Genomic DNA, 27,448 nt, shown 5'->3' on the forward strand with positions numbered 1-27,448 from the left:
GTGGGGGGGTTGGGTTTGTTGTGGGTGTTTTTCTTTTGTCAAGCGTGAACAAGACAAACTTCTACCATGGCACTGGTTATGGAGCCTGTGAGCAAGTGGAGCTCCAGCCAAGTGGTCGACTGGATGAAAGGTAAGGCTTCAGGCACGACGATAGACAAATATAAACTGATATCACCAAACTGCGATGATGTTGCAATGCATAGTGTGTGGAAACAGAGAGATGCCGAGGGAGAAGCAAACACCTGCTGAGCCTCGGGTTGGTGCCTCATCGGCATGCGGGTGCGAAAGGCTTTTCATTACAGCCTCCAATCATTTGATCGATTATTTTTTTCCAGCCCGTCACAATGTGGAGACGACTTGTCCTTTCAGACCTGCGTGTTCTCCAGAGCCTAACGCATTCAAATAGCTCACACCGGATTCAAACCTCTATTGTGTTATTGTAACCCGCGCAGGAGGCTGGGAAACATAGCCGAGATCCCAGTAACAACACACGAATTACATGCAACCCTTCTCCCAGCATCTGGGGTTCAGACTCTGTCATGTGAAGTTATCGGACAAGCTTTAGCCGATATGTGCAATGTACAAAATGAGAGCTTTTAATGCTCCACAAAGTCAGAGCGTGTAGCATCTGTGCCGCATGCTGATCCACAGATGTTCTCATGAAGAAGTCACGTCTGACTACTCGCTGAAATAGTTTTAAAACCTCATTATGCATTGAAACCCAGGGCGATGCTCCATTGGGCTCGGTCTGGTTCCACGTTATGCATTTAGTCTGGCATAAGAGCCTTTTGTAGTGTGAATCCGAAAATATCTTGAAATCTGGGAAATATCTTGCAGACAAATGAGCCACAAATACACATAATGCACAGATAGGATCCAGTTTGTTAAGCACTCATAAGGCCAAATGTCATCCCAGAGAGAGAGAGAGAGAGAGAGAGAGAGAGAGAGAGAGAGAGAGAGAGAGAGAGAGAGAGAGAGAGAGAGAGAGAGAGAGAGAGTTATGTTTTGACTCCACTGAACTTCAAATAGAGGGAAGCTTTGGCTTGTCAGAAACATCATTCACGATTTGGTAGCTTTGTTGGGTAAAAAAAAGTTCCTCAGAGGAAAATTGTTTGCTCAAGACAGCCCAGGACAGTGTCAGCGTACAGTTAAGTCAATAGATTTGCATCTTTGTGTCTGTTTGCGTAAGGCTCTCCAAGTCTGTGTATGCATTCTTTTAATGCATTAATTGTTTCAGTAATGTTTGTTGTTTTGCAGAGCCACGTGCTCACGTGTCAGGCCACAGACCTACAGAGATGCTCCAGATGAAGCATACACATACGTCTTTACTGCCTCAACACACACACACACACACACACACACACACACACACACACACACACACACACACACACACACACACACACACACACACACACACACTCGCTCTTAGTCATAATTCTAAGGCTGTCTGCCTTTTTCTGCTGGCTCAGACATATTGTGATTGCAAGGATCAAGCCTCTCTTAGTATGAGTTGTGTGGTACAAATACCTGAATCTGGTGCTGCCTTTTAAGCGGGCTGTTTTGTGAGTGAGCTTGCTCAGTAAAGAGTGTCTATAGCCTGAGGGAGGATCTATACAGACACGGCGTCGATAGGATGCAGAGATGGGTGAAGACGGAATGACCACAACAGTTCAAATGAGATCTAAGATGATCTGTAAATAAGCTTGTAGCACAAGTGAGAAATATAGTGAGTGAGAAGCAGAGATTGGATATGAGAGAGGGCTCTTCAGTGTCCCACATCTGACAAGTGGAGCAGCGACGATTGTGTGCCCAGAGCCCAGTAATGGTAATTTAAAGTGAGGGACAGAGCGGCACTGAGGGAGAGAAAACGGAGAGGGGGATTCATTTTTGTCTCACATCCATTCCAAGTTCCTGACGACTGGCAGCGTTTGCCGTTCACAGGTTCCATTATTAGCATACCGCCCCCTGATGTCACTGGAGGCCAAATAGGGGCACCCTGTGACCTTCCAACAATCCCTATCTCCACCCCCCCAAACCCGCGGTAGTGTTTTGTGTGAGCAAGACGCCCTATTCCCAGCTGTGACAAAGCCGCTTTGAAGAGGAGATTTCCTTCACAAAAGAGATAAGAATTCCAGCTCCGACTAACAATTTGTTCTGAAACAAGTGCGTGGTAGCTGTGCAAACACATGTGAACATCTCCAGCATTGTTTTTACGGATTGTGCGTGTTTTGAGCCACAGATGTAAAGCAGGCTTAGTATAATCTCTTTACTCTTCCAGGCAGTATGCATTATCATGATTCATATTTTGTGAAGTACATCAGCTTCGCTCCTGCACGCAATGACAGCCACTGTCAGTGATCAATGAAGAGTCAGATGAACAGAAATCCATTTTAACAACGCCAACAGCCCCTAAACGTCTCTCCTGCCTCACACCACCAGTGGATTATCTCGAAGAGATCACGATGTGTCAGTGCTGAGCTTTTAATTTCTCCTCAGCGTGCCTCATAATCTGACCTGTTGATGACACGGACAGGAAAATGGATGTCGCGGAGTGCAATCAGCAAAGTGTACTCCATTTATTACATGATGCTGCTGTGATGAGAGGACAGTATGGAACAAGACGGCATTAAACATAGTTAGTCTTTTTGTGTCTTGAATTATCGTAATAATCTTTTTTTTTAAACATGTAAAATATTAAAATAGTGTATTGCTAATGAACTCAGCAGACAGCTATGTCTCATTCTAGCACCATTTTTTGGTGGAAAGCATCATGCCCTCTCCCCTCTTCGTATTTCTTTATTTGGTCCTGCGGTCAGGAAGAATCCCTGCCAAAACCCTGCTTCATTGTTTCTATGGCAATGCGGGGAATACTTCATTGACACAATGAGTCTCAATTAACTTGGTAAAGAGGCCGATTAGTTAAGCCTTTAAATTGTATGCAAAACCATGAAACTCCCTATGTGTCCTCTCCACCGTTTAGCTGCCAGCTAAACCCCATCGGAATGCTTGATCAGGTTTAGGCACAGCGCTGAGACACATGTATGTGATTGGTCCGCAGCGATGAAAACGCTCGAAGAGCAAAGAGTTGTGTGTGTGTGTGAGTGTGTGTGTGTGCGCGCACTTCTCTCACATGGAAACAGACCGAGTGTATAGAAAAAGCCTCACAAAGGCTACTCTCCCCCGTCTCTAATGGTAAAAGGACAGCCAGTTAGCATTCAGAGCACTTTCTGGTGACATTCAGCCGACACACAGCGTACGTCAATAAATGAGTTGCAGCTGAAATTATTACACAATTCCTGGCTTTGGAAATCAACAGAAAATGACTCGGCAACTTGCAGTGAAAATGCCGGTCTCAGACAGACATCTTTCTCTACTCTCTGATATTTTTTGGAGCCATTCATCAATTAATTTAATAATAATCAGATAATAAATCTATGATAAAAAAAAAAGCTGCTCTTCAATGATTCTTTCAGCTCCATCGTGTGAGCGCTTGGTATAAAAGACAAATATACACACGATACTTTCTAGAGTCAAGAAACCTCTGATCAATTCAAAATGAATTTACAGAACAAAATGTATTTGCTCTTAAAACATTTGGAGCGGCGCACGATGTACATGCTTTTTTCTATCATTAGCTTCGTGGTCGGAAAACAGACGGTGGACACAATATCATTACCACCTATAGAAAATGCTCTCCACTGCAATTCTTCCATAATAACTTTGTGTGCAGGTTACGTGCAATTTATGAGGATGGGGATGAGGATTTATGGTAAAACTTGAGTTTGTTTTGTGACACTGTTGTTTTGGATTTAATTCTTTTGATAAGAGTATGTCTACCCCCTTTGATGCAGTTTTATACCGCTGTTGATGAGGGGAAATTCATCGATGAAGCTGAAGAATCAATTTGTTTTAGTCTCCTGCATTTCATCGACTGCGTCACTGAAAGACTTCACACCTGCTGCAGCAGTGAAAAGATGTAGCACAAGCTGAGCACAGACACGAAGCTTTTTCTAGTTTAAAGCTGCAACGGCACCTCAGGACTGTTGAGGAGGAGGAATCTGTCAAATTTCTGGCTTGACACAGACGGTTTCACACTTAAGACACAACAAAATACAACCTGTGCTCGAGTTTTACAGATTTACAGACAGCACATATTCTGGCAAGAAAAGCGATATTAAGCCGTATTTGAACACGCAAGGTAATACATGTTTCATAAGAATGCCTGTTACCACCAGAAAACACATTTTTTTAATGTTGTTGAGCTGTACAGAAAGTTTTCCTATCGTCCCTCAGGCCTGGACGACTGCCTGCAGCAGTACATCAAGACCTTCGAGAGAGAGAAAGTAGGGGGGGACCAGCTGCTGCGTATCACCCACCAGGAGCTGGAGGATTTGGGAGTGTCCAGAATCGGCCACCAGGAGCTCATTCTGGAGGCTGTGGACTTACTTTGTGCTCTGGTGAGTCCAAGCTTCCCACGCTGTCTTCCTACTACTCTGTACTGTCACCTCAAAGAGTTTCAGACCTCTGATGTTGGATGAAGTTTCTGTTGCGCATTTGGTGCTTTCTCAGCTTTTCAAATACTTAAAATTCACTGGATTTACCCCAAAAAATGTGGTGTTTGTGAGATAGAAAATAAGGTTTTTATTTTGGATCTGAAACATTTCAATTGGTAGTTATTTAAGCATTACATTATCTTCTCTAAAGTATGTTTATCAGTTAACAAAATAATTGAGTGAATATGGGAAATTTTATGGGGGAAAATGCTTTAGGCCTCAATTTTCAAACATCACAACAAATCTACCGGAGATAATAATCTGGTCAAAATATCCTCAACAGACAAATCTTACATCTGTTATTAGTGCTGACATGGATTACAGCCTCCTGAAGAGATTTCTGCTTTTAGTCTTACAAGAAACGACTCTCTTGCTGCTGTGATCATCGGGTAATGTGCTGTTGAAGCAGTGAAATCCTAATATTGATACAGCTTGTAAAAAGAAAGAAAGGAAAGTAAGAAATGATCATTTATTAATCCCCTTGGGAAAATTCTTTTCTGCATTTCACGCATCCTTGGTTAAGGAGCAGTGTGTCACCGCACCGACCTCAGTCCTGTGATTCAGCCGCAGTATCACAATGAAACCAATGACGATGTAACTTCCTGTTAGAAGAACCTCCTCCTCTTGTCAAAACCAGTAGTTTCTGATATAATAATGTAGAGCACTTAGTTTAGTCAAAAACACATAGTCAAAGCATATATACAGTATAAATACTATATGAAAATATTTTGTTTTAGAAGTTAACTTTCCAGTTAAGGAATTTTATTCTTCACAGCTTTTAACAAGTGCAATTTAATAAAAGTAAAGGCAAACGTAAAGCTCTCTTTTAGGCTTTTATTACTTGGTCGTAGGTGTGTCATCCACCTGTGGTACCCTCTGAATCATTTCTTAAGAGGCTGCAATTTGTATCTTTTCAGACTCTTATTTTACTGTATCATATTTATTTATATATTATTTATATTGATTTGCACACTGGAGAGACAATTAGAGAGTAAACATGGATGTCAACACCAATAATTAATAACCCATTTACTGCTCTGTCTAAATGCACATCCACGCTGGTGTTAAAGGTGAAGAGCGAGACAGAGGAGATGGAAAAGGAGAAGATGGTGAAAATGTATTTGAAGTAGGAAGGAAGTAGAGCGGGTGGAATAGAGATGAAGATGGGTCTTCGTAGGCCCTGGAGACACATAGAGAGACTGGGTGGAGCTTTAGTGGACTGAGGTCACAGATGCAATCTGAATCTAAAGTCCTCTCATCCGGCATCACTGCACGGGGGGCCTTGCTTCAGCCCCAAAGCTCCTTATGTAACTAGGATTTAGTTTAAAGTCTCTCAGGCCCTGCTGTATTGAATATGATTAGCGGCCCTCCTGCCGCGCTCACCCCTCACAAGAAACTCCGACGTGACAGACACCCACAGGCCTCCACGGGCTTTAGGCGACGTACGGGTTAATGAGAGTTCTGCTCTCCCTCGCCATGCAACGTGACAGATGGAGAGGAGCAGGGCGGACGGGTCAGTGGTTTTCATTCCACTTTGCGTTTGTAGCATCCTCGGCTGTTTGACAAGGTGGGCTCCTCCTGACAGTGGTCTTTTTATTTACGGAGCAATGCCATAACAACACTCGGTGTCAGTCTCCACACTGGAGAGATTCTTGTGTTGCGTCACGGTTAAACCAAACACCGACAATCTGGTCAAACAGAGTGAGTTTACTTTCCTTTCTCCTCTAGAATTATGGCTTGGAAACTGAGAATCTGAAGACTCTTTCTCATAAGCTGAACGCATCTGCCAAGAACCTGCAGAACTTCATCACAGGAAGGCGGCGCAGCGGCCATTACGACGGCCGAGCCACCCACAAGCTGCCCAACGACTTTCTTACCTCCGTGGTGGACCTGATCGCTGCAGCCAAAAGCCTGCTGGCATGGCTGGACAGGTGAGATTTGAGATTTGCAAAAAGGTGCCCCTGTAATACATTTAATCATGTTAATCCCACATGTTAATGCAATGGTCACGTGCACACATTTATGCACGTTTTCCCTGTAGAGCTTGAAGTTACGGTAGCAGCACAAGTTGTGACTAGTATAGTTTCAAATTGTGCACCACTTTGAAAACCCGGAAGTTAATCTCAGATACATATTGTGCATTTTCAGTTAGATACAAATTTTATATTTTCTTTACATTTGACAAAATAACTTGAATACTGACTTTAAAAAGGAATGAGTCCCTCTTATTCATCTGGCATCAAACATGTGATCAAGCGGTGTGTTTTGGGAACGCTCGTGTGTTTTTAACACATACAGACTAGTTTTGTTTTCATGTTATGTCCGCGACCAATCAGATGACAAGAAAAGATGAGTAAAGGCCTTTATATAAGAAGACTTTGACAGGGTGGCCAAAACGGCACTGAGCAAGTCTATTTATATGTTGCTTTATCCCTTTGCTTCTCTCTGGGATTGTGCCAGTCTGTGTGTTTGCATCTGTTTGTGTGTGTTTGTTTGAAGAATTTAGAAGTTCAAAGCAGGCAGCATTCAACAGAAATAACAAAATAAAGCGCTGCTTATTTTCCCATTTAGAAAGTCCTAATCCACAGCATTTATTTAAATTCAAATTCAATATTGTATGTTTCATTATGTTTAAATGCATCGTTGTTGACAACATTGCGGTTTGAGGTTTAGACTCTAGAGTCACGTTTCATGTTTAGTACAGATAAGAAAATGTGGGAATTAAAATGCGCCATACATTTCTAGGCTGTGTACAGTACAATGATTCATGATGAGAAAAATGATTGATCATCTCCTGATGGCATCTATGCTACCGTAAACATTTCATGTTGTGTATTCACATACATGTTTTTATACGTGAATGCTATACTGTACACACAAATAATATTAATATTAGTCCCTGACTTTACATCCCAAAAAATTGAAATCCTAAAGGGTGTGAATGTGTGCTGATGTACACGATGGCGTGTTTGTAAATGTTCCCACAGATTTACCAAAGACTTAGTCTCAAAGGAAGAATGATCTAATGGTTCATTCCAGGTGCTCCTTCTTTTTCAGGTCCCCGTTTGCTGCAGTGGCAGATTACTCCGTGACACGAAACAACGTGATCCAGCTTTGTCTTGAGCTCACTACAATTGTGCAACAGGTATACCATTGTGTACTTTATCCCAATTCAAATACTACATCAAAATACAATAGTAAACTGATTTCCCACATAAAGATTTTATGGTGATGCCAAAATGCATTAAACCTTGTCTTAAAGTGTGCATATATATATATATATATATATATATATATATATATATATATATATATATATATATATATATATACATATATACATATATACATATATATATATATATATATATATATATATATATATATATATATATATATATATAGCTCCCATTTCCCCCGCCCCCCACCAAAACATTGCATCTATATGCAATTTCAAAAACAAGTAAAAAATTAAAGGTCTATACTACAGCAGATATACATGAAGTACAAGAAAGTTCTGCAACTATTAAAATGTCTTCAATTTGAATAACTTCATAAAAATACTCCAGGTCAGCTAATCACAGATCAAAGAATAAGAACTATATTCTAAGTCCTAGTTTTATCAATACTGTCAGTGCTTATGAGAACGCATAATACATTCTTGTGTTTTCCACCCGTCATATATGCTGTCATGTCATCGTCTCAAACAGCTACAGTTAGAATGCATGTTCAGATATTTCCAAAAAAAAATAAAGATACTGCATATCAGATGAAATGTTGTAAACTTATCACAGATTAGATATTAATATCAGTGTATGCATGTTTGGCCTGTACATAATGACAAACACAACCAGCTCTGAAATGACCCTGAAAGGTCAGTAAATAATGAGAGAAGTGATGCCTAATAGGTTTTAGGACTGTCTCTTAAGAGAATAATGTTTATAGAAAAATGTAAGTGGGAAAAATTGAAGGTGGGAGTAAAAGAGGGCGATCGGGAGAGAGTTGAGTGCAGAGAGAGGAAGACTGGCATGGAGAGAGAGAGAAAGAGAGAGAGAGACATGCCTCCGCATTGATGATTCATTTGTTTTGTGTTTGTGCATGCCTGTGTGGGAGTGTTGGGGGTTATAGGTGCCAAGCTGCTCGATTTTGCTTATATCCACCTACAGCAAAAATGCCAATAATAACTCCATTTTGACACATTCTCTTGAGGTAACTGCTCTCTCTGAATGTTCCCCAGGACTGCTCTGTGTACGAAACAGAAAACAAAATCCTGCATGTGGTGAGTTGCTGACTTTATCACTCTGGATTGAATGTAAATGAAGCTATAATGAGCTCACTTTAAGGTTGTACTCATCCTCATCATGTCATCCCCAGTGTAAAACTCTGTCGGAGGTGTGCGATCACATTATCTCTCTGTCCTCTGATCCCATGGTGTCCCAGGCTGCACATTTGGAGGTTGTGCAGCTGGCCAACATAAAATCCACTGAAGGACTGGTAAGGCTGTGTCTTCTGTCAGACTTTAAGAATCACACACATCTTTTGTGAGTTTCCCGTTGGTTATCCTACCCAGTATGTCATTAGATAATGCTCTGTTTAAACTATAGGCTGCTTAATTACAAAATAATATCTCATCAATTCCCTGACAATACTCATATGATAAGAAATGCAATTACTGAGCAAGTACTCAGATTAAGAAATATGTTTAGCTACAAACTGTATTGAAAATAACTGTAAAGGTGTGATATGTCTCCTGTACATAAATACTTGGTTATGACTTGAGAAATTCAAGTCATCTGGTAGTTAATAAGTCATTTATATTTTCACCCAAAATTGTACTGTAAAGGTTTCACACAGTAATTTGTCAAAGTAAATTTTACTCAAATTTAAAGCAAAATTTAGCATCACATTTGGTCCCAGTCTAAGTTAATAATTTAGAGTATTTGTTACTAATTGTTCATAATTAACTTTACATGATGATATATTTACAATAATTGGATTATATATAGAATTGGATTCAACTCTAAATAGAATTCTTCAGCTTTTTTCCATCCCATAAACCGTCAGCTCATCCCACCGTAGCGAGAGGTTTCATGGCGGTGGAAACGGCATTTAAGGAAATGTGGTGGTATTTTCCACATAAACAATAAAAAGCTAGTTTATACTAAATAATTTCACTTCAGTGTCCTCTTGTATGGCTTGTAAAACATTGCGTGCCTTATTTCCTTGAAATATACAGCTAGTCTTTATAAAAAAAATCAAGAGTATTAAGAAAATGTCATTGCATATTACCTCTTAAGGCCTTGCATCATGGATGTGACTTAGCAGCCTATGAATTAAAAGGTTAGCTTTAAAGAACTGACTCAGTGGCCTCACACCACACACACTCTCTTTCATCGTAAACACAACAATACATAAAAAGCCTACAAACCCCGAACGGGCACGTGCGGCTCTTCACATAAACTGGCTTTCAATATATCATACTTGTATTTGGTTTAGTATACCGAAAATATCAAGATGTTGAATTGTTTTCCAGGTTTGATGAAATCAACACGGGAAATACCTACGAAAAAAAGTAAAGTACAAAACCACCAATAATGCTGGATAATGGTGAAACTACAAATCACGGAAACCACAACAGCATGACTTCTGACAGCATTAACGTCTGTTTGATCCAAATACGGCATGTGCAAATGATCTTTTAGCATGTATCTCACTCAATGCAAATAATGTTATTTCAGTGGCTCAATCACTCATACTAACCTTGGCTGATTTGTTTCTCCCTGTGATATCACAGCTATTTTTAACTCTTCCTTCTGTAGGTATTTTGGGACCATGAAGGGACCAAGCACACAAGCTATTTATTTAACGGGTCGGTCGACCCAAATTATACAAATTCACCTCTAGAGACATGCAAATAGTTTGGGTTTTAATGCCCATATTTTGAGATATCTGAAATATCTAAATAAATGCATTGTAGGGGAATTTCATTTGTGGCGCTCACAACATTTAAAAGTTGCAGCTCTGGGGTTCATACCTTTGTATGACTCTGGGTTGAGATCTGGCCAACCACATTATGCGGGACATTGTCCAATAAGACAAGTGGCAATTTTTAAATTGGCACTTATGAGTCATAGCATCATTTCACATTTCGACATAGTATGAATATTGAAGAAAGACATGAACACAGTGTGCTGCTGTACGGTCCAGTATAATATGGAGCTCATAGAAGCTGCCCTAAAACTGGGTTTAGCTGAGCTTGTGGGCATATGAGTCAGCTTATACGAAGCAACATAAAAAGATGACATTGTCCATGTTGAAATGAACAAAATACAAAACGCTTAACTTGCAGATTATATCCAACGAATGGCTGTCGATGCACTTACCTTGGGGACAAACTATAGGTAGACCTACTGTGAAAAGTAGCAGAAAATACCCTTATTTTTCATCACCACTGTATAACCATCAGCACTCGGTCGGACTCCATCTTCGCTCTGACCTACACTCAGGCACGAGCGCCCTGCTCGCGGCCACAATAAAAGCCCCACCCCCGCACAAATGCTAGCAGGGGGCATGGAAGTTCCCTCATCCGTTCAGTAAAACCTGAACACAACAGTGGCCCAAGTGGCCTAAAAATAAACCTTTTCCACTCATCTTGAAAACTGGCATGCTGATTCTGTGTATCTGTGTGTGAGTACATATAGGTACTCACGCACATCTGTGTGTGAATGTGTGTCGGGTGTGTGTTTGTGTGTGTATGTGTGTTTGTAGGGCCCTTTCGACCCCTTTTAGTGAAAACTTTAAGTTTTAGCTCTTCTGCAACATATGAACAGTATTTGCGGATAAATATTCCTCCGTATTTGATTCAATCTGCTTGAAGAAGCATTTGAGAGAGACGTTGTACATTTAGTAATTCAGAGTGTGTTGTGTACGGTACATGGTATGTAAGGACCTTGCTGCTGTCATTTTAACATTTGTCCGATTAAGCAAAATTGAGCTTGATATGAAAAACCCTCCAGTCTTTCACTGCTGCTCAAAGATAATTGAGATAAATCCAGACTCCTACCCATTTTGCACCACGAGCAGATTAAAAAAAAAAGATTTGTAATAATGCTATGACCCTGGTCTGTTCGGCTAATGGCTGTATGGCTGCGCCAAGATGCATTCGGTTTAAAGAGCCCCGTGTTAAAGTTCGCTTTGTGACATAACATTCCTGCTATCTCCCCACAGGGTATGTATATCAAATCAACATATGATGGTCTGCACGTAATCACCGGGACAACAGAAGGAGTAAGTACAAGCCTCTTTGTGTTTACATCTGTTGTTGATCTTGGCCTCACTGCTCATTTGCCCGTGGTGTAATATGTAGGGTGAGGTGTCCCACTTGTATCACAGTGAGCTCTGCCATGACAGTGAAATGGAGCTGCAGTTACTGACTCTGCCTCTTTTCTATCCATCAGTCCCTCGCTGACCGCTGTAAGAAAATCCATGCTGGAGATGAAGTCATTCAGGTCAATCATCAGACAGTGGTGAGACCACTTTTCTCACATTTGCCATTTGCAAGTAATGTGTCTGTGCATTTTACATTTGTTCATGCAACTGTTTATTCAATTCATATGCTTGTTTTGTACATACCTTCCCCAGGTTGTGTATACACAGCGAATGTGTATGTGGTTCCATTATACACATTCACATCACCACTGAACTGTTCTTGTTTAAGTGGTTATCTGTAGGGCCTCTTGTAGGTTGTTTTTGAGGACGTGGATATGTCCCTCGAACTGGATGTGTTTCTTTTCCTGTTCCAGGGTCACTCGTACCGTCAGTTGAAATTGTCGAGCTCATGCTCACAAGAGCCCTACAGTCAATCAGGAGGCTCCTGCTTAGGGCCCTAAACATGCTGTTCACACCATTTTCACTGTGATTTCCGTTAGTAGCATTTAAACTCCGAAACACCCCGGATGCATCTCCACAGGTGTTTTATTTATTGATTCGACCTCTTCTCAGGACAATATTTATTAATTGATCCTCCTCATATTTCAAGTAGTTGTGTTGCAGCTGATGGAGATGGACAGCTTACAAACTGTGTGGTCCAAGTTTTTTAGGGGCTTTTTTTTACGCCTTGGAAGATAATAGAATGGGGAAGAACGTGGTGGTTTGGGGACCTCACATTATTTTCAGCTGTGTCCAATTTCAACCTGATCAGAGCACTAACCATCCAATATAAGTGGCCTTCCACCGTTTTTTCCGGATAGATAAAACTGCACAAACCTTCTGTTGCTTTTGTACATAGCATTGTATAAATTCAGAAGAAATGAAAGTAAAAAACTTCTATTGTTGCACAATTTAAATATAGCTCCCTTTGTCTAAAATAATTGCTACTTGTGAATGCAACAGCAAGACGTGTGATAATTACACGGCTCAAGTCAGGTTCATTTCAGTCAGTCAACTCACCCACTGAATGCAGCCATTTTTGAATAGAGAATAAGTGCAAATACAGAGTAGAATTTGTGTCACGACTCTTTCGTCTCACTGTGAATCAGAGCTTAAAGGCTGCCAGAAAGTGGGAGCGAGGAGAAGTCAGCGCATGCTCCTCATGGGGAACCTGAAGAAATACCTTTTTTATAAGCAGACAATTTAAACCTGTCATCGCAGGAAGAGTACAGGGGTAATTAATAACACTAATGATGAGTCAGGAGTCCATGTTTGCACAATTCCATGAACAATGCTATTAATGTTATGTATTACCAATGAGCATTTCATGAAGCGGTTTTCTTTCTTTGATTGATTGACAGCATCATTTCAAAGCTGCAGTGTGATTGACATCAGCTGGCATGTCTTGTACAATCTAATCTTTATTCATGTTTGTTATTTTCTCATTAATAAGGTGGGGAAACAAACAGTTTGAAGTGAAGATTATTATGCTGTATTTACTGTATATTATTAATATATGTAATGGAACTGGGACAAAATGGATGATGCTGGGGAGGTGTTGGTGGAGACTTGATGTGTTGGTGCGGCTGTTGCATAAGTGAGCAGCAGCTGAGTGAGTTTGACAGCTTAAGTGGGTGATGGCAATATGTAAACTCAGTTGACGTGTCTGCTGATCAGAAACTGCACTGTTACTCATAATGACTGCCACAACCGTCTTGAACATTGCTAATACATTTAATTGAGTCAGTGTGGCCCACAGTTAAGAACAAAGCCATGGTGGTTGGTGGTTCACGAACATCCCATTACGGGAGGCATCAGCCCCGCTGACACCACACCGCATTGAACGAGATGTGTCTGTGGTGAGAGGATTCCTCGCTCCATCTATTTAAACTTCAGAAACCACAGCAGAAAAGTACTGGAAAGGTTTTCACAGCAAAGCAAAGCAAAGCAAAACATATTTAGGTCTGAGAGACTGTCGAACAAACATCGAGGTTAAAAACAAAAACACCATATAAAGAAAAGAGATGCTTGAAACAGTTCAGGAATATATAATTAAAGCAGCTGGGAGAAGTTCAGCAGAAAGACACAGAACAAAGTTCACTGGATGTTAATATCCTTTTCCCTGAGAAGCAGATGTTATAATGGCTGCGAAGGTAGAGGAGATACTCCAACCGAAAGAAAGTAATGAGGGAAAAAACTTTGAAACGTTGAAAGTGTAACACATCTAGAATAAGCTGAAGAAATTGCTAATTATTTGGTGCTATAGAGCACAAGATGGGAAAGCTGTAAAAAAATAAAATAAAAATGACATCATGTTGGACATAAATAACTCCAGGCAGCAAGAACAGATTGAATTTCTGGTGCAGGTCAATAAGTGGGGAAGGCTTCAGACACATAAAAATGGACAGTAAATTTTAACACAGGGAAGTGTGATCCTCTCAAGGATATGGAAGCTAAAGAAGGAACCAATGGCATAAATATGAAACACCTTAGAGCAACACATTTCTATACCAAGATAGTTGGAAACTACTTCTTTAAATATACACTTTAAACATGTTTGGGCCAGACAAAGCAAAACAGTCTTCTTACCATAGAATAAAACAGACTTTGGAGTATACAAAGTGTCTGTTTTCTCTTTTCTGTCTCTTTAATGCGCTTTCTGTGTAAAGAATTTGTGTGTAGTGGCTGTCAAGGTGAGAAATTACTTGGAAAGGAACAAAGTGATTGCTCGGTCAATGCCTGAAAAGTGCCGGGTTTCTCAGGGTGCTTGGAAAACACAAGATGTACAGAAAATCAGTGCAGTCAGCCAAGCAAGAGAGGATATTTCCTCCTCAAACTGAACCTGGCATATTTGGTTCATCTGTAGACTGTGCTTCTCTGGGCGGGATGTTTCTTGTGCCAAATGTCATCAAAACTTGGTGAAAGACTATTTACAAGGCCTGCAGCTGTTCATAACATCGGGGCTTACCGCATCAAGACGGAGCCTGCAGATTGATATCGTGGGAGGTGTACAAGATGCCCTTTGGCAGCCAACTTTGCATTTCATCAACATGAGTCTCAGAGGCTGTGCCGCAGTTACAACAATCAGGATGCACGTGTATTATTAAAATAACGACCACAACAGCACAGAAGCGGATGAGGCGTTTTCAAATCGCGCAAGAAAGGAAACTTTTATACACCAAAGTAGGAAGAAGAGCAACTGGGATCCTGGATGTTTATTGAATCTCTATTCTAGTCACTAACTAGATGTTCATGTTGAAATGTCAGCCTATTATTTCTATAGTCTCGAGTCATGGGGATGCCTGTGTGTTGAGGAAACCCTCTTCATGCTGTTTTTGTTTGCTAGGTGGGCTGGCAGCTGAAGAACTTGGTGAACTTGCTGCGTGGGGACCCTGCAGGTGTCACCCTGACGCTGAAGAAACGCCCACAGAGCACTCTCACGTCAACCCCTGCACTGCTCAAGAACATGAGATGGAAACCGTTGGCTCTGCAAGTATGATGACTAATCTCATCCTCTGCAGATATGATTGTGTGTCGATATGTATGTGTGTGTGCATGTCTCTGTGTGTCTGTTAAGAACGAGACTGCAGAGACTCTAGACACTTGACACGCATAAACCACCAAAGTGAGTGCAAAGTGATTATATATTAGCGTTTTTACTCTAGGGTGCAATCTAATACAACATTCCTGAAAAAGAGATTAGCTTTGTAAAACGTCAGAGAGATGTTGTTGCTCTGGGGTTTGCAATGTATTGCACAGGTGTTGCTTTTATTGCATCCTCCTCTTCTATCTTCCACAACTTGCTACTAATTGGTTGGAGGTTCCAGCATCATTCAGTCACAAGTTGACATTTCAGACCTCAGTGGCATCTGTTGTCCTACTTCAGCCAAACCAACCCCATTTTTAGGACGGTGTGCCTGAGCCAGAATGGGTGGAAATGAGAGGGATGTGTATTAATGTAGCCCAGCCTTTCTTTGAGTCCGAGGCCAGAGAAAATGTTTTCTTCCCCCTGAGGCCCTGAAGCACAGTCCTGCTCAGCCTCCTCCCCCCTCACATCCTCATTCTTCTTCTTCTCCACCTAAATCGAATTTTCTCTCCTGCTGGCATTTTTAAGGACAAAAAGGAGAAAAGGAAAAAAAATAACCTAGAAACTAATGTTTTTTGCTCTGAGTCTCGACTAAAATTAACAATGTCAAGGTAGTCTGCTAAGTTATTGAAAAACAAGCACTGTGCTGAGGAAGCCCTGCAGTAGCACTGACACACATAATGGTCTTATGATGGAGCACATCTCCGTCAGAGTCATTTGTCAGCTGTGACTTATGCAACATATTAGCATAGTTTGAGCAGTGACAAGTTAGTCATTTAACAAGCATTACACTCACTTATTAATAAGATCTCAAGTGTTTTTTGAAGTCTTATCACAAAAGAAAGGCATGTTGTGATTGGATTACTTCTCTCTGACTATCCAAGTTCAGTTAATGTCAAGAGGATGATTCTAAAGGATATTAGTTACATATTTTGTTAAGCAGGAGTATAAATAATAAACATGAATAAACGAGGAGCAATCTTTCTCCATGTACCGTTGAACAGACAATGTTGGTTATGACCAGATTTTCCTTGACCTGAATGAGAGGGACAACTAGACTGCACACCAACCCGTCGTCTTGTGTGCACTAGTTAGAACTGGAGCATCGGAAACGTAGAGTCGGCTGCTCATTTCACGGTTGAGATGTTCAGCACCACAGCCTGAACCGAACAAACGGTCCCTGACTGACTAACGGACTGGACTGCTGTCGGCTCCACATTTTCTATGTGTCAATCTGTGTAACTCTCTCTCTTTCTCTCTATCTCTCTCTCTCTCTATCTCCCTGTCTGTCTGTCTGTCTGTCTGTCTCTCTTTTGCACACACAAACACACACACACACACACACACACACACACACATTCTCTCACACACAGCCAATCTTCCCTCAGAGCCCCAGCAGCAGTGTCGCCACGCCCACCAGCACTTTAAGTACTCCATCCAGGAGGAGCAGCTGTGCTCTGCAGGACCTCTTCATCCCTCCTCCTCCAGCAGAGCCCTACACCCCCAGGTGAACCTATATAAAACACACAGTTCACCAGTAGTGCTCCTTTTGACCAAATTCAAGTACTTTTTTGACTACTTGTAGAGCTGTGGAGCAATGTTATTAAAAGCGTGACCCTGTTTTAATTGTGTCAGGCACAAGGCATCACAGGCACCTGAACGAGCACATCCATGCAGGTCCCTGCCATTGGTTTCATGTTACCCTTTTGACGGGTGGCGGTAACACACAAAGAAGTGTAGCATCACACTCACGAATGCATTGAAGAAGAAGACAGATACTGTAGTGAGACGTAAACAATGCATGGGTTAAAAAAAAAGAAGAAGAAAAAAAAGACAAAATGCTCTGCAAGTGGTTTTGATGAGGGAAATGCATTCAACATGTTGTCAAATCTCATGGATACAAAGTCCACGTGAGCGAGAAAAACTAAATGTAAACATGACAACTGACGAAGAAAAACCACACGGGGTGCCTGTCACTGTTTTTTTTTATCTCAAAGCACCACCTGCTAGGGCGGCGGTAGACTTCAATTTGTCTTGTCGTAATGTAATTTATTCACTGACTGTGTGTGTATATATATATATATATATATATATATATATATATATATATATATATATATATATATATATATATATATATATATATACATATACACACACACATATATATATATACACACACACACATCAAACAGCTGTAGACGTCTCAAAAAAAAAAAAATATATATATATATATAAATATTTTTTTATTTAAAAAAATTAAATCTTTCTCTTGTATCATTTATTATGTATTATATATGTGTGATCTTGTTTTGAAAATATGCATAGGAACGGATGGGCTTTGGGGCTGAGAGCCACAGACAGGCCGGTGAAGTGAGAAAGTATTTCGGGATGGACTAATTATAGACATATTGTTGGTTTACATGCTTTTCATCCAACAGCACATTCTGATGGTGGCATTGCTTTTTCTTTTCTCGAATATTAGTCCAGATCTTCACTGACATTAAAATGACTTCCTGCTTTCCGTTGCCACAGAGATGACAAGAGCAGTCTGTCTGGTGACGATCCTCAACCGGACGTTAATATCGCAGAAGGCTCTGAGTCACCAAACTCCTACCTGGACCAGGAGTGTCGGCGGCAATTTCCTCTGGTGGAGGAAGATGCTATACTGTACTGCTATGAGTACGACCAGAACCAAGAGGTGTCATCAGTCCGCAGGGGGAGCACGCCTACCTATGGTAAGACCTCAGCCTCATCTGAAGACTCCGCTGTAATCATGAGCGATGAGAGCTCAAAGCCCTGCGAATGTGACGTCTGTATGATTTGGAGATGTTTTTGAGACGTCTACAGCTGTTTGATGTGTGTGTGTGTGGGCAGCTGTGTAATATTGACGTTCCCTGCGCCTCCTCGCTCCAGGCAGGCTTAGGCCCATCTCAATGCCGGTGGAGTACAACTGGGTGGGAGACAACGAAGACCTGGCCAAGCTGAAGAGAGAGAGCAGGAGAGGTGAGTGGGAGGCAGTGGGAGAGAGAGAAAGCAAGGGGGCAGATAAAGGAGGGAGACAGGGAGCTGAGAGGAGTGGGTGGATATCTCAAAATATCCTCACCCTCTCAGATCTCCGAGCCAAAAAGTAGAAGGATGAGCTTGCCCGTCAACACCGATAACATGCTGGGTATCAGCTTGTGCCTCGATCTCCTCCATGTGTTCACAATCTATCACTGCTCCTTTTCCCCCGCCATCCCGCTCTTTCTCTTTCTCGCTCTCAGCTTTGCCGCTCGTCTCTCTTTGGGTATAAAAAAAAAGTACTCCGTTGCTTTGGCAACTGTAGAGATATATTCTGAGATTTTCCCTTTTTTTTTTGGTGACTGTCGAGTTAGGTGGCAAATGGAGTGGGAGGAGACTGATCTGCTTTATTTCAGTCCCAAAGAAAGACTTGAGCGATGTGTTTGTTTCCTCGAGGGACGTTGTCGATACAATATGTTGCTCCTTTGGGTTTTTCAAAAGAAGTGATGATGCTATATTTATCTACAAGAGACAGGATTTGGAAGTTTTGAGGCCTTCCTGCCTGACAACAGCCTTCCTCTTTAGGAAATCTTTTGAAACGTCACTGTTTACTGATCTCAAAGAGAGAGATCTAGCTGACAGGGAAACTGACGGGTCTTTGAGCAGATTACATAAAAAAGCTGAAGGTTTATCGTCAATGTTAAATTATTTTCTAAAATGGTGCAGCAGCTTGTAATTTAGACACATTCAGTGGAACTGTACCGGCATTTAGTGTTAATTTAGTGCAAGTAAAACGGCATAAATTGTGTGTGTCGCACTGAGTTTGCCTCTTTTGTGTCCTTGCAGAGAATTCCCTGCTGCGTTTTGCGAGTGAAGATAAACCCCAGGGGGAGGACTTCCTGCTGGGACGCAGCCTGAGTCAGAACAGGAGGAAGACTGAGCGAGGAGCCAGCCCCACCCATTACACGCTCGTCCCCGCCCTCCAGATGGACGTCTCCCTGTCCACATCCAGCTCTGACTCGGCCTCCCTCTACCATGTCAGTCCCTTTTGTCTGTGACAATTAATTTGTATGTTGTGAGCGAATGTGGAAGTGGGAGCCTTTAGCATCCGTGGGATCTGCATCTCATCATTCCCGTTTACTTTGCAGGTGTTCGAGCGATCCTCGCTGATGTCAAGGTCAAAGAAGAAGAGTAAAGGTAAGAGCATTTGTTTAAGGAGTTTTACTTGAGTGCTCACGTGTACTCAAACCCCAACATGAGCAGGTGTTTTTTCAGGAGTGTGTTCTGACCCCCCTCGTCTGTTCTGCTGGCGCCTGCAGCTGGAAGTCCAATGTCTTCAATCAGCAAGCGGCGGATTTCCTGCAGAGACTTGGGTCAGGGCGACTGCGAGGGCTGGCTGTGGAAAAAGAAAGACGCTAAAACCTATTTTTCACAGAAGTGGAAGAAGTACTGGTTTATCCTGAAAGGCACATGTCTGTACTGGTACATGAACGAGGAGGTAAATATGAGGAATTTTTCTAAAAGAGAGCATTTTGCCTTTTTTTGTGATGTGATGTGGCACATTGATTTTACTCTGTTTGCTCCTCACAGGATGAGAAGGCAGAGGGCTTTGTCAGCCTCCCGGAGTTCAAGATTGATCGCGCCACTGAATGCAGACGGAAGTAGTGAGTCCTGATTGTCACCTAGACACCAGAAATCAAGTTTCTTACATTTGCATTTCTTTTCCATTTCACCTCAAAATTGGATAAAACTGGATCCAAATTGGTTGAATACAACTCACAAAGCTGACAGCAGAGACTTCATGTTGCATATTAGGGTACAATCCTACACATGTATTATCAGTGCAGAGGTAACCTTGTGCAAATTAATTCTCGGCAGGATAAAACATTGGCATATATATGGAATAATTTAATTGACCATGCAAAACGGACAATTTACAGAGGACGCCTGACTCACGAAGACTATGCACCGGCACATTGCACCAGTAACATTTTAGTATGCACACATTTACAGCTATATTATAAGGTTGCATTAGATATTCATTTAAATCTGACATAATGAATAAAAATCTGAAATAAATTAAGCAGTAATAGGGCTTATACTCGTGCATGCAGAATATTTCCAGTACGTTGTACAATAATGTTATCAAATATATCTGTAGAAAGTTAGTCAACTAAAAGTGTGAAACAAGAAGTGTGTAGATGAAATTATATGGACCTGAGGGTGAATCACTTTTTTAGTATGAATGTTGATGGAGTTGATGGAGGTTTACTAATGTGGAGAGACTGTGTCATTAATGAAAGACTGAAGCACACATCATGTTTTTTTAATATGTTTTCTTAAAGCAAAGCAAGGTAACTTGACCTAAATTCCTTTGCTAGATGAGAAAGAGAGAGGCTACACATGAGGTAAAGATTCCCTTTTGAGTTTACATCTCAACAAACAAAAGTTTAGTTTTTGTTTAGTGTCACGAAAACACACTGTGTGTATCCTTGAGCTCTAGCAATGTGATGAAGACATTTTTTTCCTCATAAAACGTTTTCAAAGCTGATGTTTAAGGTATTTTAAATGCAGTGTGCACAAGACCAACTAAACAGGAACCCACTCATAGGAAAACAGCTCCATAGCACTAATAGAGATACTAAATACAAATATAAAAACTCCATGAGAACCTTTAAGTTTGAAGATTTAGATCGATTTAGAAATATTTAGATCTTATCTTGTTTAAGGAAGCCAAACCTTGCTTTTCTAAATACAATTCCAAAGAAACAAAATATTGTTTTGCAAAACCCACATAGACAGTTCTGGTAATGAATGTGCTTCTTTGTCCAGTCTACTTTATGGCAAATAACTATGAACACATTGAATGCATTTGTTGTTCCCTAATGCCATAAAATTCAAAGGTTTTGAAAATCATCATATAAAGGCATTGTGTTTTATAAAGATGGCTTACCTTTGTATTTCCATCTGAATCATGCAACTCAGTTTCTGGATTGTTTTGCATGCACATGCATGCACGCTAATTTAAACTGCGTCAGATTTACAAACAGCTCACAAAAATACGCAGCGCATTTTATCAAATGATGCAAAGTCTTACTGTTTTTGTGTCATACTGAATCACTGTGTGTGTGTGTGTGTGTGTGTGTGTGTGTGTGTGTGTGTGTGTGTGTGTGTGTGTGTGTGTGTGTGTGTGTGTGCGTGTGCGTGTGACCGGGTGTCTGTTTACCTCGGCTCTCTTTTGTATTCATATGTTAATGCCTGCTATATGTCCCCGTTCTTGTGCTTACATATGATTAAAAATACCCTTGGTTCTCTTTTAGTGCTTTCAAGGCTTGCCATCCGAAGATAAAGACCTTCTACTTTGCAGCGGAAAATGTAGACGACATGTCCCGGTGAGTTAATGAGGCTGTGATGCTCATGCTGTAAACTCCTTCAATCCCACATCTGCAACCACATTTGAACCCCTGCTGGGTGGCAAATTGAACCCCCATACAGGACGGCTCCCTGTGTGGGTGGTTGGTCAAACAGGGAGACACATACGAGCGTTATTTCTCCCCACAGGTGGCTGAGCCGTCTCAGTATGGCAGTGGCAGGCTATTCGGAGCAGGAGAAAATTCGTCAGGATCAAGGTGAGATTAGTCACAGACTGTTCGCTGTGATTCTCCGGCTGTTACAGCTTGCTAGTCATCACTTATGAAATGCAATTCTTCAATCAGTGTTTTATATAAGTAGTGACGTACGCATGGATAATCATTTTGCCCAGTCTTCCCTTGGAGAGGTTTTAATTCCATATCACAGGTTCACAGCAATCATTTGCACCACAATGTATCTGCTCCTTCAGCCTCATCTTATACATGCTGCAAACATGAGTATTCAGTATATGAGTTTACATTATTACCAGAGGGTTTTTAACACCTCTCCCCACTTTCACTTCAACTTCATGTCCGACTCAAGCAGCTCCTATTTGTGCTAAATATGAATGCTAATTTTAGGAGCTGAAGGCGTTTTTGTTATTTCCATATTCTGCTGTTATTTGGTTTCTCAAAAAAATGGACAAGGAATGATGTAACCGACCTTTGTGCTATTTAGAGGAGCCTACGTAGAAACGCTTCCCTGGTGGGCGGGTGAGATCAGGTTTTGTCGGTGGTTATGTGAAGAGGGGGCTTCTTCTTTCCCAGACAAGTTGCTAAATTTGACGCGCGACACCTCCAGAGGACTCAACAGGAAGTGCTCTTGATTAATCCGTCTCCATATATAGCCTCAACAGTTAGACCGGAACACCTGCACGGCAGCTTCACCTGTCAGAACACTGAAGAATGGGTCATGCACTTAAGTAGCCGTTTATAAAGCCATCATAAATGTAACTGTATGCGTTATTTGTATCGAACACAAACAAATTCTCACAAGCCACGGCGAACCTCAGTCTCTCTAATCTATTAGCAAGTGAAGTCTAGGTGTGAAGATCCTGATACAGGTGTGAGTGTAACCTCTTTGTTTTGTTGCAAGTGTATTTGCTTTGTACTGCATCTAAAGAACTGACTTTCGATTCAGCATTAGAGATTTATTTTTTTAAACATGGCACAATCTTTGTTCATGACAGATTACTGGAGTGAGAGTGATCATGAGGACATGGAGATGCCCTCGATGCCCAAACAGGACAGTCCGCCACCACCTTATGACACCTATCCCAGAGCCTCCTCAGTGAGTCTGGCAGCCTGTGGTTTAGGAGATGTGGCAAACTTCTCTTTTTCACTTGCTAACCCTGCGTCTTTGTTCAGGTGAGTCCCTACCTGGAACCGAAACGTGGCCATCTCTCCTCCTCCGACACGTTCCAGTCCCGCTCCTCTCATGACGACTTCCACTCTAAGTCTCAGGACGGTAGCAGCAATAACAACGGCATCTCCTCCGGGCCGAAGACGAGCAGCCACCGAAACTCATGGCAGGACCAGATGGAAAACAACGCGAGGATGCACTACCTCCAGACGTTCCCGGTGGAGGAGACCCTTCTATCTGAGGACAGAGACCAACTGGCGATGGAGTACCGCAGGCAGTCCACCCTGCCCGCACAGCGCAGCCTGATGCAAGAACAGTACAGAGCCCTGCCGCTGCCCCTCAGGTCCAGCTTTGATTCCGATGCTGGAGGGAAACCCCGCAGCTTCACGCTACCCAGGGACAGCGGGCTTCACGCTATCTTGACCGCCACCGCAGCTGCGGCAGATCAGAGAGAGCCCCATCACTACCAGCTGGACCGGGCCAGAGGCAGCGGTCAGAAACACAGCATCTTGCATCTTTTCACATGAACCACAAGCATAACCCTTTCAGATTATAACAAGGTTTAGGAATATAATATATTACATGAAATAATAAGCAGTTAGTTGATCCATGGAACATTTTGATCATCAATTATACATTTAATTAATTCATCCCCCCAGAAATTGATATTTTGGGAAACTGTGATGAGCATTTTTCACCAATTTCAATCAGGATACATTAATTAATTGCTAAAAAAGAATAACCAGCAGACAAATAATAAAAAAATAATGATTAGTCGCAACCCTACATCTCGATGATAATGATGAGCATTTGTTTGTGCGTACGTGTAACTCAAAGGTTACACAGGAGAGTTGGAAAGAATATGAAGTAACTCAGCTATTTAGAAAAATTGGAAATTAGGATTTGGCAAAAACATCTATACATGTATTTGTGTTACCACACAAATATGATTATATGTATTGGCTGACATTTAATACAAACCACTTGCACAGGACATGCTTCCCATCATGCTGAGCCACTTTCTAGCACCTTCACACAATGTGCTACTGCGTGAAAATGCGCTGCAAGTGAGCAAAGAGGTCGAGAGATAAACTGTTGAAATGTCCATCCACTCCAAGTGAGGCCAATACAAATTTGCCTGAAAATACTAAGCAAGGACAATTTGTCTTGCATGGAAAAATAAGTAGCGATACACAATGTTATATCAACAACAGTGTTAGATAACAGCTAGTTTACAACATGTTAAAATCAGTACATTTGGGACAGGATGTCAGGTGTCAATAAAGGGGTACTGGAGCTAATCTGACAGGGCTGTGGGAAAACGTCTCACAGAACCACTGCAGTGGACCATTAGAGGAGCGCTATGTGTCAATAAAGCTGAGATCATTTAGGGACCTCTCCTGCTCACTGATACATGCAGATCAGTCCTTCTGCACAGTGTTGAGCAAGCATGCTTATTTGTCGTCAGTTATTTTAAAAAAAGCCGCTAACAGACGGTCAGACCCAGCAAATGTCAGAGGTTGAATACTCGCTATTATTACTTTATCAGATTGGATTAGAAGCCAGCCCATTCGCCGTCCCTCCAAGACCTCCGGGGCAGTTGTGAGATGAATTTTAGCGTCTTATTTGATAGTGATTTATTTTGGCAGTTCACTCCTCTCTCTCTGTCTCACTCTCTCTCTCTCTCTGTCTCTCTCTCTCTGTCATTGAGCCTCTCGGCAATGTTTGAATGGTGAAGCGAGGAGGAATCCTTTCAGCCCATGTTAATGTTGAATTCTGAACAGGATAGAGAAACGCGCCTCAGGGTCCTTTCTTCGTGTCCTCATTTATCTATTGCTCTACCGTTCTCTCTCCACTACTGCCTGCAAAGACAAGAAAGAAACACAAAACAGGCGGCAAACAAAGCATGATACATTTCACAGCACAGCCCCAAAGCTTCAGAACGCACCAGCCTGCTTCCCAAACACAAAATAGAGCGATGACTCTTTGATTCAGACCACTAGTGTAGTGTTTGTATCATGCCAGCAGAGGGCAGTGTATGTAAACGGACACAAAAGGGGGCCCTTATAGTTTATTTGAATGATATACAAGCTGTGCAGTTTTCCATAAAGAAGATCTAATAATGAAAAGATGTAACACAGAATACTGTATTTAAGAGCTAAAAAGACTTTCCTGTGAGCCTGAGAAGAAGACTTACATACATACATACATACATACATACATACATACATACATACATACATACATACAGACATACATACATACATACATACAGACATACATACACACACACACACACACACACACACATATTTATATATATATATATATATATATATATATATATATATATATATATATATATATATATATATATATATAAATATATACATTGATAGATTACTATGATTGATTATAGATGCTAAGATTATTTTAATAAAGGTTATACCTTTGTCTGTATTTGTTTGGTTTAAAAAAGGACATCATTCAGAAGAATTCTCTGTATGGTTGTTATCTTTTATTTTGAAAATTGAAATATCATCCTTGACTTGAGTTTAATATCTTTGTCGATGATTGCATGTCCTTCTCGCCAGGCCATGGACGGGACTGCAGGATGCAGGCTGACTCTCTGGGAGACTTGTACAGGGCTCTGGAGCAGAGCAGTCTGTCTACATCGGCTGACCACAGATCAGCCAACCGCCTGGAGTACAAACGCTCATTTGTCCGCCGAGTCAATGACCCACTGCTCAATGACAAACTTCATCGCCTCCGGATCCTCAACAGCTCCTTGAAGGTAGATTTTTAGAAAATGTGTGCCTCTCCAAAAATGTGTGATTTATTGGGTAATTTCTAATTGATACATCACCTTCTTGCAGAATGTCCCTCTTCAAGACACAAATCGGTCATTGGGTTTTTTAGGGTAAACTGTGGGGATCAGTGTGTTAATTAAACCTCAAACCAATCACCTTTGCCTGTGCCTCACACTGCTGGCATCCCTTTGCTGGAGCTAAAAGGCACCAAAAACCTCCCTTTACCTGCTCGGCTCTGCATCTCCATTCCTTTTACGGCTCCTTCAACCTCGCACACCGTGCAGGAGCACAAAGACTTGGTGTCCCTCTTCCATTTCAAAGATGAGGGCTCTTACAAAAGGCAAAAAAAAAGATGTCTGGCTTGATAAGATAACAGGGTTTATGACTTTGCACTTTGTGTTCGTGTCAAAGACGCGTCGGAGAGCTTTGTAATTCATCGCTCAAATGCATGGCTGCCTCACCTCGCTTCTGTTGATTCGTTTTGAACTCTATGCTGGAGTTGTGTACAGCCGCTCTGTAACGCCTGACGGAGGAATTAAAAGCAAAGCTATTTTGGATGTACACAACATTTTGTTATGCATGTGTGTATGATTTAAGGGTATGTTTGTGCTATGAGTGTACAGGGTGTTAAGCATATACATATATATATTTAATATTACACTACTGCAACAACAGTGACTACACAATGTTTTGGGGTACTTTAACAAATTGTAAATCAAGTGCTGTGCCTCAGTGATTGTGAATGTACATTGTACTTTTCCAAGAGAGACGAGAGACGGTGTAGGAAGCAAGCTATTCCTTAAAACAGGAGCACAATTACATGCTTGGCAATAATGGACTAGTATTGTAAATTACAAAGGAATGATCAGAATAGTTGTCTATTTTTGTATGCATGCCGTCTACCTAATTGTTTGTAAAACAGTTTTGTATTTCTCAGTGCGTTCGGTCCGGAGAATACTGGTGTTCACCCCCTCCTCCACCGCATTGTGTTTTTGAGACTTATTTTACATTTTGCCCCTGAAAATTGCAAGAAGATAATTTGTTTTTTAAGTGTTAAGAGGAATAACTGTATTTATTAAGTGTTTAATGTACAAGCATGCTTTGTATAACTAAAACACATTTCCATGCCATTGGGAATTGGCTGACATTGCACAAGTGTGTCATATTGTAGCTACATTACTTTTTTATTGAATAAAGTATGGCGAGGGCACACTTAAGTAAGACCCGTTGTTAAATATTTTGTCTCGTATTCACATTTTAGCTGACTATTTTTAGACTAAGGTTGCCTCAGA

The 27,448-nt window shown here is 41.3% G+C and overlaps 1 protein-coding gene across 6 annotated transcripts; it reads left to right on the plus strand.

Moving 5' to 3' along the window:
* On the plus strand, positions 1 to 27,373 carry LOC137802553 (connector enhancer of kinase suppressor of ras 2-like). 6 transcript variants are annotated; one of them, XM_068600503.1, is made up of 22 exons: positions 2 to 130; positions 4,297 to 4,460; positions 6,285 to 6,487; positions 7,596 to 7,701; positions 8,794 to 8,835; positions 8,931 to 9,050; positions 11,784 to 11,843; positions 12,014 to 12,082; positions 15,331 to 15,477; positions 16,944 to 17,077; positions 18,106 to 18,308; positions 18,487 to 18,576; positions 19,420 to 19,610; positions 19,722 to 19,770; positions 19,893 to 20,071; positions 20,164 to 20,237; positions 21,894 to 21,965; positions 22,135 to 22,202; positions 23,174 to 23,274; positions 23,352 to 23,838; positions 25,941 to 26,140; positions 26,223 to 27,373. In XM_068600503.1, the coding sequence occupies exons 1-22, from the start codon at positions 67 to 69 to the stop codon at positions 26,268 to 26,270; spliced, it is 2,871 nt and encodes a 956-aa protein (XP_068456604.1). In that variant the 5' UTR covers positions 2 to 66; the 3' UTR covers positions 26,271 to 27,373. The 6 variants fall into 6 exon arrangements, with proteins under 6 accessions (XP_068456608.1, XP_068456609.1, XP_068456604.1 ...); XM_068600504.1 differs by having other exon boundaries at positions 16,959 to 17,077; XM_068600505.1 differs by having other exon boundaries at positions 7,614 to 7,701.
* The last annotated feature ends 75 nt before the right edge of the window (positions 27,374 to 27,448 follow it).

Source organism: Clinocottus analis, unplaced genomic scaffold (genome assembly GCF_023055335.1).
Source record: "Clinocottus analis isolate CAN_PGR_092001 unplaced genomic scaffold, fCliAna1.0.p SCAF_5, whole genome shotgun sequence".
In the NCBI taxonomy this organism is placed as follows: domain Eukaryota; kingdom Metazoa; phylum Chordata; class Actinopteri; order Perciformes; family Cottidae; genus Clinocottus; species Clinocottus analis.